Genomic DNA, 15352 nt, shown 5'->3' with positions numbered 1-15352 from the left:
TGTGAGTGGCGTTGCGTGTCTGTAAGTGTTGCTGTGTGGGTGAAAGTGGCACAGAGCCTTTGATGTGGCCTGGCGCAGGAGAAATGCTGCTGCTGCTAATTAAATACAAGAGCGGCCGGGAAGAGGCCGGGAAACACAAGTACGGCCGGCCACATAATTAGGGGAGGAGAAGCCGCACAGCACACGCTGGGAGAAGCCCTTTGATGTGCTGTGCGGCCGCGATGCGCGCTCTGTGCTGGGGGAGGGCCATTAGCCTGAACTCGCGGCAAGATCAAACGAAGGGTGGGAGGGACATTGAGGAACAGATGGCCATGAAAGTGTATGGGCCAAAAGCGCGTCCCTGTGGCCACGTGCACTCGAAGAAAACGCCACGAAAAAATGCGGTGGTTTGGCAATCAGTTCGAGCACTTGAATTCTCGCCATTTCCCATTCCTTCGGAATGGTAAAGGACGAGACCTAAAAAGGGTCTTTTTTTTATCTTCAGTCATTGTTAGTCAATTTTAATTAATCTGGATTGTATTTCTATATGCAGCCCAAACAAATGATATCCCTGGTCTCTCACGTAAAAAATATTTCCTAGCATATGTCTTGCTTGACAGGAATTTTAGTTCTGGATCAGGAGCTAGTTCAAAGGTATAGGGGAACTTCCGATGTGGGCATAATCCTCCTCCGTGCTTTTCATTCACTTTTCAACATTATTCATGTCTCTTGAAGTGTAACCAGAGTACTCCTCTCCAGTTAGATAAAGATCCATCAAGTGTATTCCTTTGATTCCTACACACTTGTATTCTATTTTAGAGACCTGAATTTTCGATTAAAGAAATCCAAGAATTCTATCTGCAATTGTCCCACCTATGTTGATAAATATAGACCGCCACAAATGAAACATTTATTAGTACTATTCTATAAAACAAAAGATTTCTGGGCAAAATCCAGCCCAACTATGTGTTACACTATCTTATAGGTCTGTAAATGTAATCATGTAAAATTAACATTCAGTGAGAAAACGCATCATGGACCGCCCAATAATTTGTTATATTGTGAGGCATCAGGGTACATCAAACACCAACTATGTTAATGTGTGCAGTACGTCTAACAATGTTGAGATCTACATTAAATAAAGCAATAAAAATACTTGCCAGTGTTGTAGCTTAATCAGCATATTCCCTGACATTTTTCCATGATCCGCTGAGTTTGGAAAAACGGGGAATTATCCGATCGTTTCCCTGTTACCCGGGGAGTACGCCAGGGTTGCGTACTGGCCCCTACTCTCTTTAGCTTATATGTCAATGGCCTGATAGATAGACTCAATTGTGTCAGGGATAACGATGCTCCACGCCTGGCTACTGGTAGGGTGCCCGCTTTGATGTTCGCGGACGACACTTTGTTGTCGCGGACATCATCGGGCATCCAGCGGGTTCTGGACGGGTTTGTTTCCTTCTGCGACTCGCGGGGTTTAGAGATAAACTTGGAGAAAACCAAGTTTATGATCTTCAACCCCCCCGAGGCGCACCCGCCCAAACCCCACATTTAATGGAACCCCACTTGAGCGAGTTAAGACCTTTATATATCTGGGGGTGACTTTGACTGAATATTTTACATGGGACCAACAAGTCTCTAAATCCTCCTTGAGACTTGCACAGATTATGGGTGCCGTAGGCAGATTCCATAGTGCCTCAACTTTTAAACCGGCTACCCCTGCCCTAGAGATATACAAAACACAGGTCAGGTCTGCAGCCTTATATGCTGCTGAACTCTGGGGACACACCAATGCATGTAATCTAATGAAAGTCGAGCACTCTTTCATGCGACATCTGTTTGGTCTTCCACAAAGCACGCCCCTGCTACCATTACGCTTGGACCTGGGTCTGGAACCTATTACTGATGTGGTGGCAGCTCGACCTTTGCTCTATTGGAGAAGGCTCTGGTCTGTGCCGGAGCTTGAACCGTTTAGAGCAGAATTCAATACTATTTGGGGGCAGTTAAAGAACAAGAATATACCTTGGTTGGTACACGTTAAGACTCTTCTTTACCAAATTGGTCTTCCTCAACTTTGGGATACACCGGAGGACAGCTGTATGAGGATGCAGAGGACTGTACTGGTGGCAGCTGTAAAATCCCATAACCTCAAACTGCTACTCTGTTCTACTTCCCTGGGCAGATTGTCCACTGAGTTCCTCATAACAAAAGTTGAATACTGGATGGAGGCGTTTTTGGACCTGGTGCAGCCGCCACTGGCAAGAAAACTATATATTCAATTGAGGCAGGGCTCCTTACCGGTTGGGGCATTCACATCCAGATGGACAAAAACGATGAAGGCTAATTGCCCTGCCTGTAATCACGCCAGGGAAGACATTATACATATCCTCTTTTTTTGCCCAGCATACAGTGAAATCCGGAAGTGCTGGATTATCCCATTATGCAAAATCCTGGGTTTTAGACATTGTGTACATGCCTGTAGAGTCCTAACTTATGACACTGCCCCTCTCATTGTTTTTGCTGTTTCCCGGTTTTTATTCGGCATGTGTCGGAGAAGAACTGCATTTATCCATAAGGAATAATGGACTACTGTTTTTATGCTTTACTATTCCTTTGATAACCAACGTTTAATAACTTTTTAATTCTGAAGTATTTATGTTTTATTATCCTGCTTGTACATATTTTATTGCACTTTTATGGTCTTTGACCGAAATAAAGTTATCAAAGTGAATATACCAGAAATATGTACTACACTCCACCGTAATGTGGGGAGTTTTTGTTTGTAATTGCACTGTTGCAAAACTCAAAAAGGGTCTTTTTTTTAATCTTCAGTCATTGTTAGTCAATTTTAATTATTCTGGATTGTGTTTCTATATGCAGCCCATAGAAATGATATCCCTGGTCTCTCACGTAAAAAATATTTCCTAGCATATGTCTTGCTTGACAGGAATTTTAGTTCTGGATCAGGAGCTAGTTCAAAGGTATAGGGGAACTTCTGATGTGGGCATAATCCTCCTCCATGCTTTTCATTCACTTTTCAACATTATTCATGTCTCTTGAAGTGTAACCAGAGTACTCCTCTCCAGTTAGATAAAGATCCATCAAGTGTATTCCTTTGATTCCTACACACTTGTATTCTATTTTAGAGACCTGAATTTTCGATTAAAGAAATCCAAGAATTCTATCTGCAATTGTCCCACCTATGTTGATAAATATAGACCTGCACAAATGAAACATTTATTAGTACTATTCTATAAAACAAAAGATTTCTGGGCAAAATCCAGCCCAACTATGTGTTACACTATCTTATAGGTCTGTAAATGTAATCATGTAAAATTAACATTCAGTGAGAAAACGCATCATGGACCGCCCAATAATTGTTATATTGTGAAGCATCAGGGTACATCAAACACCAACTATGTTAATGTGTGCAGTGCGTCTAACAATGTTGAGATCTACATTAAATAAAGCAATAAAATTACTTGCCAGTGTTGTAGCTTAATCAGCATATTCCCTGACATTTTTCCATGATCAGCTGAGTTTAGAATGATTGATATTCAATTTTTCAATACTATTGAAAAGCTCAACAGAGTCTGAAACTTCCTTTTAATGTTTAATACTCATGGACTTATGAATCCCTTATGAGCAATTAATGTGAACAAGTTAAAAATAAGAAGTACTAGCACTTTATACCCCTCTTTTGGCAAACGTTGACTGTCTCAAGACAGAAAAAGAAGTTTCTTGGACTGTAGTATCATTAACCTAATGACTTTCAAAAAAAATTATTATTCACTTATCCTTAGGATAATTGTATGTACCTCTGATATTCTAGGGTAAAAAAGTTTGAAGTTCACCAAAATATTTATGCATTCCAATCATTCTTGAAGGCCCAAGTTATACAAGCAAGACATATAACATATTTAGAAAGCTCTTATAGTATGTTTACATTGCTGCAGATTGTGTAATAGATTTCCTCCCATCTTCCCTCAAACACTATACTTCCACAGTTCACGTCTCAGGATAGCCCCAACTGCTGGTGACTGTTGCCTGCCTTCCAAAAGCTCATTAGCATCAAAACCTCAAACAGAAAGTTAATACTGTAAACACCTGTAGTTTGTCACAAAACACTGATGTAAAGGGTTACTGTGAGAAATTGGATTGTCTGTTGACTGGGGTGTGCATCATGGTCAAACAGCTACAAACCCGTGTAGGGTGACCCACAAAAAGTCTCTAAATTAACCTGCGCTTAATCCTGGGTAGCTTGTCAAGCTTAACTTAAGAGGCAATGTGTAATGTATTTATGCAACAAGCTAAAAGTAATACATTGAAAACACAACAGAAGAAAAATCCCAAGCAAATTTTAATAAATTAAGTACATTCTAATTTATGATTTGCTGGTAAAATGACAAAAATCCAATTGGTAGAAACAGAGTTATGAAAACTAGTGTCTAAAAGATCAAAGCAACAAACTAAGACCTCTAGTCGCAGGAGACCTGGCAAAAGTCGAAAGTTGAGGCCGACCGCGATGGAGCGCGGTCCGGATACCAGAAGTGGGTTGGGCTTGGTCGGCGCTTACCTTTTGGACTTTGAAAAATTCCTGAAGAAAATGTTCTGAGAATGTAAAGTATAGTGGGGCACGGCTGCTGGAGGTGTCTGAGAAGGGAGTTTTGTGATTGGATGGCCTTTGGTCGAAGCCGCAGTGAAGATTTCTGCATTCAGACGAGGTCACTGAAATCTCCAGTGGGATAATGCAGAGGGCTGTAGTCGAAGACTCTTCCACAAGTTTGCATACCCCTTTGTCGAAGGACCGCTAACACTGATTTACTGCAGCGGAGGTGAACTTAGCAGGAGAAGCCACAAAGGTCAATCCATCCGGCGATGCATGTTGGGTGGATAGGGGTGCATGTTGGTCCCGGTCTCCTGGTTCTAAGAGCACTTTTTGGCCAAATTTTGTCTAAGTCCTCAGTTTTACAATTGCCCGTCTGAGGACCTTTAGCACTGCAACCAAGGGTCTAGGTCTGGTGGTACACCTCTTGGGTGTTCAGGACTGACTCCGGCTGGGTCTGGGTGCGGGTTAAAGAGGGTGGGTGCCTTTTATGCCGCTTTGGCTCTGGACAGGAAGCCAGCAAACTAGCCATTGGAGTCACTTCTGGGAATTCCGGGTGCAGATGAAGATACAAGGCTGGCCTCTGAGGTTTCAAGGCAGGCTCAAGACAGCAAAGAAGTCCTTCCAGATACAGCAGCAGGGTGGCAGAGCGCACAGCAGGTCACAGCAGCACGCAGTGCTCAGTCATTCCGCAAGTCCAATAGTGAACTGAAAAGTGGGTCTGAAGGTCCTATTTGTATACCCTGGTGCCCTTCCGGAAGGTGGGAGTAGTTTTTAGAAAGGTTCTTTGAAGTGCATGGAATTTCCCGACTCTCTACCATGGCTCAAAGCTGTCTGCAGTGACAGTACAAAGTTGATACACCCCTGGTATGAAAGCAGAGCACATGCTAGTCCGGTTAAAGGGGGGCTGTCCTTAGCTACTCCCCCATCCTGCTAGTAGATTTTCCCATTGAGGCACACATATCCCTCAATTGTGTGACTGTCTGGGAGGAATTGACAAAGTCTAACTGTCGGCTACACCCAGTCATGTGACCCAAGACAGACTGAAGGCACAAAGGGCCGAGGGCAGAAAAAATGCCACCTTTCTAAAAGTTGCATTTCTAAAATTGTAATGACAAATTTGACTCTGCCATTAAAGAGGGTTTATCATTACAATTTCATAGGTACCAAACATGCTATATCCACCTGCTCCTAATTAGGAATTACAGCTTATTAAATGTAATAAGGAATCACCAAAGGTATCCTGTGGGAGTGGTAGGCCTCACAGTAGTCAAAAGTAAATTTAGGAGTTTTTAACTACCATGACATGTAAAAGTTTGTGTCCAACCTTTTTATTACACAGCACTCTGCCCTATGGGCTACCTAGGTCCTACTGTAGGGGTGACTTGTATGTAACAAAACAGGAGTTTAAGGCTTGGCCAGGGGTTTTAAATGCCAAGTCTACATGGCAATTTAGAACTGCATTTAGGCTGCGGTTTCGGACATATTTTGAAGTGCCACTTGAGTAGGTGACACAAAAAGGACCAGGCCCACTGGTAGTATTTAATTCACAGGCCCTGGGTATATGGTATACTGCTCTACCAGGGACTTATAAGTAAATTAAATGTCAATTAGGTATATGCCAATCGAACCATGTTTAGGGGAGTGAGCACAAGCACTTTAGCACTGGTTAGCAGTGGTAAAGTGTGCAGAGCCCGAAGACCAACAAAAACAAATTTCAGCAAAAAAGGGAGGCAAATAGGCAAAGCGTTAGAGGGAAGACCACCCTAAGGCAGAAATGTCTATCAATTACCTAGTTTGAAGTCTTATATTTATTTATCACCACATCCACCAACCTAACTTAAAGCTCCCCAATGGGCTCATAAAATAGGGGACCTCGCAATTCTAATTTTGAAGCCGACATCACTGGTCAAATGAGACATGTTGCAAAGTTGTGAATAACATATAAAGTGCGGTGTATGTATATGCACAACATGTTAAGACGCATATTAAATAATTAGAGCATGAAAAATGTAGAGCAGAACTTTAGGAAGTGAAATGTTGGTTCCCTACTAAAGATGACCACTGTAATCTTCTAGTCTAGACTTGTACTTCCTACCGTTTGGGAAAGGACTCCATTTAGGTTGAATTAGGTATATGCCAATCGAACCATGTTTAGGGGAGTGAGCACAAGCACTTTAGCACTGGTTAGCAGTGGTAAAGTGTGCAGAGCCCGAAGACCAACAAAAACTAATTTCAGCAAAAAAGGGAGGCAAATAGGCAAAACGTTAAAGGGAAGACCACCCTTAGGCCGAAATGTCTATCAATTACCTAGTTTGAAGTCTTCTATTTATCACCACATCCACCAACCTAACTTAAAGCTCCCCAATGGGCTCATAAAATAGGGGACCTCGCAATTATAATTTTGAAGCCGACATCACTGGTCAAATGAGACATGTTGCAAAGTTGTGAATAACATATAAAGTGTGGTGTATGTATATGCAGAACATGTTAAGACGCATATTAAATAATTAGAGCATGAAAAATGTAGAGCAGAACTTTAGGAAGTGAAATGTTGGTTCCCCACTAAAGATGACCACTGTGTTCTTATAGTCTAGACTTGTACTTCCTACCGTTTGGGAAATGACTCCATTTAGGTTGAATTGACAATGTAGGCATTAGAAATTATGGCTGATGTGCGTGGGAGGTGGAAACTGTGCGTTTCAAGTTCATGTTCTGAAAGATCTTGCTCTTTGAGCACACTCAGTTCTTCTAACTTTCTTACTTCATAATTTCTGTTTGTAAAATTTGATGGCTAGCAAATGATAGAGGTAACGTTTATCTTTCTTCTATCTCTGCAGATGCACTAATTTCTGCCATACACTCTGACATTGAAGAGGCCAAGAAACAACTTGATTTGCCAGAATTCACAAAACTCAAAGACCAGTTCTTCAACAACACTGGAAACAATATAATGAATGGTCATTGACCAGCCTTTCTTCCAGCCTTTTTCATATCCTAATTTGTCATCATGTGGATATTTTTATTTTGAGAATCAATTGCTGCAGCCACTATATATGTTATATTCCAGTATATATTCTGTACCATATTACTTATCCGACAAGTATTGCACTAGAGTTAGGAAGCATTGCATTGAAAACTGATGTCCGCTTTGCCAGTGCACCAAGTTTTCTCATACTTTCTACTCCTTAACTTCATTTGAAGAATACCTGTTTGGAAGTTCCATAATGTTTTTTTTACAGAAAACGTAAGATGTGATGAGAAGAATGTAGGCTTATTTATTGTAAGTTTAGCTGAAGCAAACGTTTGTAACTTTAAGAAATGCGTCACAAAAATATTACATGATCTCTCATGGATTGTAGGTGTTACAAGCAAAAATGGTGGCAATACAGTTTATTAAAATTGGTATTACATTTATACAAATATATTTTAGATGGCAGTCTTGACCATTTATTAAGCACTGTGTTAAGTACACACTGCTTGCTACTGTTTCTAAAATGCACAATTATTTTCGCTTAATTTCGTGACCCCAACTAAAGTAGATTTTGTCGATTGGGCACACCTCCTCTTCCCCTGCACTTATGTAATGAAAGAAGTAAAATTCAACTATCCTAAAAACCTGTTTGTATGGCTCTTCAGTGACCTCAGTCTGTAGCCATTGTCCGTTCCTTATAGATGACTATATTTTGTGCCATGTTGACAAGGTTTACTCTTATTAATATGACGGCACACACACACATTAGAATGAGAGAAAACACTGAGCCTGTACAATGTAAACACCAATGCTTGGTGATAGCTCTTGGTCCTGTTTTTTAGTAGGTCTTATTTTATCCTTCCAGTGACCTCTATGATTGTAATGGGAATATTTGACAATTAAATCTATGGCATAAAATTAAGTGTGGTGCAGGGGCTTGTGATTTGTGAAGCTTTGGTGATTGTAATGTGCTGAACCAATTATTAACATCTCTTTACATACTTTTCAAAACAAGCCAACTATTTAGGCCAGCTAGCTAGATGTTCAGATTTTTTTGATGCCAAGTTATTCCACACGTTTCTTCTCCATAAGAGAAGACCCTTTATCGGGAGACAATTATTATTGGCTTTAAAGTTTTGTTACATGATCTCCAAGGCAGTTCCATGCTTTTTGTACACTTCCAAAGCACATCTCTTGTCTTAGTGTCTCCATGTTGCGTATTTATTTTCCTACATCTCATTCGTATAATGATTCTCCTTCTAGACACAGAGTGCCTTGCATTATTAACCTCAGTTAACCACAAGTTGTACCTTCATTTTTCTCTTTTTAGGAGAGCATTTAAGGTCAGTTTTGCGGGCAACCTGAAGTGCAATTGAACGTTTTTGTTTCTGGTCCCCCTTTTTTACTATCTCGGTGTACTTTGTGCTGATCTCACTGTATAATTGTCACCTGTCGCCACACAACCCCTAGCATCTTGTTTTCTTACAATGTCAGTTGTCTTGCAGCTTTCTTTAAGAGTCAAAATATTTCACAAAATACCAACTTAAATATTTGCTGTAATTCAACCTGGGCTGTGGTTTGAGTATCACTGTGGTAGTCAAATGGTATACTGCATGAATTTTCAAAAATATGGGCTGGGAACCTTGAAATGTTCGGCTGAACAGTGGGATACGATTGCCTGCTAGGGTCATGGTCATAATGTTGAAAATGAAGGCTGCAGTGTTGCAACAAAATCCAAGTTGGGTTATCAACCAAACGTGATGGCAGAAGTTAAGTTTGTGAAATGTTTGCTTACATACATTCCGGGTTCTAAGTCTAGCACCTTTGTCTTGCAGTGTAGACTTAACATTGCATTATTTTCAATGCTTAGGGGGCATCTACTCTTTGTAATGTATTCATAAATACATTTGTCAGTTAACAAATGGGGTACCAGGATTAATCCATCTTTCGGTTCACCTGTGTTCGGCCAATTGTTTCAGTTTTTCTGATAAACACGATTTTCTCATTTTGTTCTTTGTGTTTACCAGTTCAGCTAGTTTACTTTGCCATATTATGTTTTGTAGGTGATTAGTGAATAAAGCATTTGCAGCACTTCACCAATATGTTGATCCTATTCCAACATGAAAATCTAACTAGTATAGTGTCTCAGTGTCTACTACGATCCCTCTAATAGTAATGAGTACTTACAGCACCTGCATCGGCACGTGCATGCCAACTGTCTGGTCAGGGGGACCCTAGAGCAGTGATGCAGAGCAGATTAAGACAGTCAACCAAAGCGAAAACCCTTGTTTCTTTGGACATGTAAGCGTTTGCAACATATGATAGACTAGACTAAATAATCTGTTGTCTATGAAAATGGGCAAGCTATTGGTTTATATATTTTTTTAGGCCTGATCTTCAGGCTTGGTAGCTTACTGTGGCCTCCAGTAATAAATATGCGCCTGTAGCATTGCTAATGCAGTGGTTGTTGTGGGAGCCTAACTTGCTCATTTTTATTTAGCAACCTGCATTGTGAGTTCCAAACGGGCCTCACTCAGATAACCCTTGCTTACACAAGTCTGCCTGCAGGTACGGCCAACAGTAGATCTGCAGAAATAATTCGGAATTTCAAACAGAGGACCGGCACTTTCCCCCTGAAGAATCGGGGCAAGGTTATCAATTTCATAACACTTTACTGCTGTAGTCTCTTGACTCAAGAAAGTGAAATGAATCTTGTACTGATGTTACTATTGTGCTTAAGTCATGACGGACACACTTATGAGGCTGGAGAAAAGCATAACCATAGTTGTGGATCAAGATCTAAATTTCACTTAAGGGAATCTGTTAACTGTATCTACTGTTCTAGATTAGAAAGTTTAAACCCTTGAGGTCGGTTTGATCTGGAACTGTTTTGTGGCAGATCACAACTGTCACGGAAACCACCAATTTGCAGATCATGCCGTTAAGGAGGGGCCTCCCGTCAACTATACAAACACTGGATTATTCGTTTGCATTTTCTTTTTGTCCTGTATATGGGAGTGTTAAACACATTGTCATTTATTGATATTGCTCAATACATTTTTGACTCTAGATGATTTAAATATGTTATCTGAAAGTGGATACAAATTGTCTTGCATTACCTAACAAATTTGGTCTGGAAATTCCTAGGTTCTGAATCAGAATATGATTCTTAAGAATGTAAGGGAATGTTTTTTTTCTACGTTGAAACATAATTTCCTCCTGCAGAAATTAAAAGAATCACCAAAAATGTGTTAATCTATGCAATTCATAGACAGGAGTCCGTGATACATATATTTATAGATTTATCTAAATCATGCCAACAAGGAAGGAAGGAAGGAGGTCTGTATTTGTTTCTGTATTCGGTTTCGGTTTCTATGCGCGCACACTGCTCTAGTAAATTAGAAACATAAATGCGAACTTGACATCCATCCTTCAAATCTCTGGTGAATGAGAAAAAATCCACCTCAAAAGACAAAGTCGAGCCTCTTGGTCAACTCCACATCCTGTGATTCTGGGCAAATCACTTAATCTCCCCACGCCTACAAAAAATAGGAATGTGTTCTTGTGTAATTTAACTAGTGCTCATGTAAAGCTCTACAATACCTTCAGGTCAAGTTTGCGATGTATAAATATTCGAAATTAAATAAAAAAGAAAGTCAGTGCTTAATTTGTGCCCGTGGTTACCGCTGCTCGGCAATAGCACCTATTTCGTAACACCGGCACATATTTATGGCAGTGCGCCACATAGTGGCTGTCAGTCTATTTTAAAAAAAAAAGCACTTTAGCAAAGTGTTTAACAATTCAATATACAACTTAAGAAAATTATAATATTAGGGTGATCTGGCCATTCTTAAGGATTTTGGTCAACTTGTCCAGCATTTGATGGAATGAAGTGGTAAGAATTTGTTGTTTTTACTTGTATTTTTTTAGCACTGGAGAGACCAGTGCGGGGACAGGCAGCAGTGGCCTCCTGCAAAATATCTTGGGCCCTCACAAATTAAGTGCTGCTTGGAATTCTCAGGAAGTCACTAACAGTGTTCTTGAATCAGTCCGGGGAAATACCCTGAAGGCATTTGCAATCTGTAGTCCTGTACAGAGATGTGATTATGTTGACAGTGTTTCCATTACAAAACATAGCAAAATAGATTCATCAGTTTTTCTTGGGGTGGGGGCCAATATATTTTTCCTGTGGGAGGTGGAAATACAAAAGCAAATTTTTTCCTTCCTAGAAACATTGCAGCTTTCAATTCTGCGATTAAGTACTGATTTTAAATTGCCCTTCTTTTTTCTAAAACATTCTTATTAACTAATGTCAAGTTGATTTTGTCTAGATTGCAAAATCAAATACCCTCTGAATCATTATCTATCCTAGCACCAGCATTTTGGAACTTGTTTCATACAACCCTTGCTCACCCATTTTGTTAAGCTCCATCCAATATTCCATATTTCTTCTAATTTTAAAATGGTGCTGGACATACTTGCAGATTTTCAGCTGCCATAAGTTAAGCTTACATTCATAAAGTGCTTTAGTGTACAGTGTTTTTTTTAGGTCTGTAAAAAGTATGCGAATCAGACCCATTGTGATAGTTACGACAGAGAACATGATATTTTCACGACCTCCTCTGTTACTAAACATTAGTTGAGCGCAAGAGGAGTGTGTTGGGGAACTTGCTGATGCACACCATTAACAGGTTTCAGTTGCAGTTTTAAAGATAGTCTCTGAATTGTGTTGAGTTGCACCCTTCTAGAAGCTCCAAATATTTCATGTGATCTCGAACTGCCACCTTCACGAGTTACATACCCTTCTGTAGCCATTGATGTCTCAATTACACCCAACCATTTTTGAGAGCGCTTAACAGCTGATTGCATGATGGTGATATTAAAGAATGTTGGAGGTAGAGAAAGGTAATGTAGATGGAGAAGGAAATATTTTAATTAGATGGCAGTACAAAGTACGTTATTTGAGGAGATATTTACTTTGTTGTTTAATGTCTGAATCAAAGTTTAGACTTTAACATTGAAAATTAGCTTTGTTGATTACTTCAACGCTCTAAAAAGAAAATCAGTCAAGGTCACCCATACCTTATCCATTTCCTTGCAGTGCCTTAAATCAAGCTGTTAATAAAAGTTAATGTAATCTCTTTTGTTGGTCCAAATGCAGGTCTTATGCTAAATGTGACTAAGGTATGAAAAATAAGGTATGGATTAAGAAGTCTGAACTTTCCCTTTCCTAATGTACTACTTCACAGCCGATAGTTTGAGTTTTGTATACCATATTGGAAAATTGGAATGTTGGGAGCTCCATTGAACAGAATGGCACGCTCCGGGCTTCTAATGGCCGGTCGAAGCCCGGAGCTCCAACATTCCAATGTTTGTTTAAAGCTGTTGCTGTTGCTGTAAACAAAAGGCCTCAAGGAGCCCGAGGGGATTTCAACCTTCAGGGATTTCAACCTTCTCGGCTCCATGAGGCCTTTGTTTTACAAAGTAGAACATTCTTCCACCAATGGGCTGAATGTTCCAATAGCCTTAGAGCCCTCGTATAGGGCTCTACCGGCCATTAAAGGCCTGCTCCCTTGTTAAAGGCCCTCATCTTCTGCTCAGACCTTGAAAGCTGGTGTGGGCCTTTAATGGGCGGTAGAGCCCACTACGAAGGGCCCTAAGGCTATAGCAGAGCCCATATTTGCTGCTTCATTATGCAAGAAGGTATGCCATAATTAGATAATACATGGAAGCCTGCAATCCCTATATAAAAGCCATTCTCCAGTTTTCATATTGTAGTCACCTGACATGAAGAAGCGGCTCAACTGTAATAAGTTATTACAGTTGACTTGTGACGCCATAATGTCTGCTGCCACAGCAAGCAGCCAAGGTGAACGGCAGGTCACAGAGCATAATTACAGCTTCAGTTTAGATAACAAAAACGAGAACCAATTTTTCATTCTTCTGTTTTGTTTTCCTGAAACGAAGAGTGACTAGCAGAATGGGATAGTTATGGTAACTAGTTTATTTTACGCATGCTTTAGGTCATTTCAGGAAAGGGAGAATCTCTGCATGTTTCTACAGATTATGTGCTACACCATTTTTTTTGTCCGTTTCACAATTGATTGATTCTAATATATTTTTGCAACATATTATTAACTGTTTTTGGTGTGTTTTAATTTTGCACTACAGTTCCATGTTTATTCTCCATGTCTGTAACCAAAGATTTAAGGAGTTTATGTGAAGGGTGATGATGTGATCATGTTCTAATTGAAATAAAGTACCTCCTGCTCTGTCAAAAAGATATTGCAAATCACTTCGAGAATCCTTGACCTTATAATGTAACTCAGCCTTTTGCCTTGTTCCTCTATATGATCATGGCGACTCTCCTTTTAATGTGTGGCATGTGGTACTTTGTTAAAGAATGCAAACCAGATAGGCACTTTATTGTGCCATATTTTAGCGTTATGCAAACGTGTACATTGTTAATGTGAGTTACATCATTCAAACGTGTTGTGTGTTTTCTTCATCTGAGCGCGGCTGTGCTGTTGGCATTTGAAAAAGTACCACTTCCTGTAAAATGTAACCAAATGCAACCATAATGTAAACAAAACAAATAAGGCATTTCATTTGCAAATCACTTGTAATTGATATTTGTGGAAAATTTGGAGACACTTGATGTGCATTTGTTTATTGAAGTTCGGAATCAGTCCCATCGTCTGGCTGCGTTAGTTAAATTAAAAAAATCCTGAAATTATGTATAAATAAAAACTACGGAAAATTGCAAGTTAGCAGATATTTGAGCCATATCTATCTGTCTTGCTAATAAGATATTGATGTTTGCGTTGTCATAACATTTGGGTTATTTTTCAGGTTCACTTGCATAATCAAGTGTTACATTGCTGGACATTACAAAGACTAATAGTTTTTTACCCACCTATTATTTGTAATTTAAAAAAACGTTACTGTATGTTAAATGATATCATACTAATCGGCTGATGTAAAACATTAGATTCAATTTGTTTACAGGAGTGTGAGGAAGACGTTTATTTCCAAATCATTTTGTTAACAGACATGACTGAAGTATTACGTTTTATATTTATTGGAAATTCTTAATTGATCAGCTTATTCCTTGCCTAGTTGCACTTAAATCAAGCTGCTTGTACGTGTATGAATTTGTACTTGTAGTCATAAATTCTGGCACCAGTCTCTTTAACATATGCTGAGCTGAGCTACAAAGTGGTAGCCCATACTGCAAATGTTTACAAACACTGTCATTTTATATGTTGTGTAAAGAAAAATAAACTATTTTCAAAATTCCGTTTTGTGTTTATTTTGTGCGTGTGCACTGGATGTTTATATAGTGCACAGCTGACATGCGTACAAGAGGCTTTTACACATATAAGAACAAGCTGCATTGAATGGAAAAGCTACATGAACTATTACCTGTAGCATGCAATCCAATGGAAAAAATAATGAGCGTGGAAACAGTTTAAGAAATGTGCTTTGCAAATATGGGTTTTATGGACTTTTGAAAACCAGGTTTGCCTGATGTACCCCTAAAGTCTTGGGGGCGAGACAGGAGAAAGTTCTCTTATGTTTATTAGCCGGATTTCTAGAATTGCCTTATCCCTCCAATAATTGGAGCAACCACAAGTGACATTTTTAAAGTAATAAGCTAGTTTCTGAAAGTCACCAGCCTTACAGACCATGTATTCCTCCTTGAAAGCATTTAGGTCCTCGAGGAGGATCCATATATGGCCCTGCGGATGTGATCAGTTCCCCTTTAATGTGTGACAAGACAGATTCCTGTA

General features: G+C 39.7%; 1 protein-coding gene across 1 annotated transcript in view; it reads left to right on the top strand.

Moving 5' to 3' along the window:
* RFK (riboflavin kinase) overlaps positions 1-14858 on the top strand; it is a 78199-nt gene extending 63341 nt beyond the window's left edge. Inside the window, exon 4 of the mRNA XM_078675790.1 lies at positions 7426-14858. Coding sequence (XP_078531916.1) covers positions 7426-7553 — 128 coding nt within the window. The 3' untranslated portion in view covers positions 7554-14858. The remainder of the gene's footprint in view (positions 1-7425) is intronic.
* The last annotated feature ends 494 nt before the right edge of the window (positions 14859-15352 follow it).

The sequence above is a fragment of the Lissotriton helveticus genome, chromosome 2_1, assembly GCF_964261635.1.
Source record: "Lissotriton helveticus chromosome 2_1, aLisHel1.1, whole genome shotgun sequence".
Classification (NCBI taxonomy): domain Eukaryota; kingdom Metazoa; phylum Chordata; class Amphibia; order Caudata; family Salamandridae; genus Lissotriton; species Lissotriton helveticus.
Note: the sequence above shows the minus strand (reverse complement) of the source record. Positions and strands in the feature narration are given on the sequence as shown.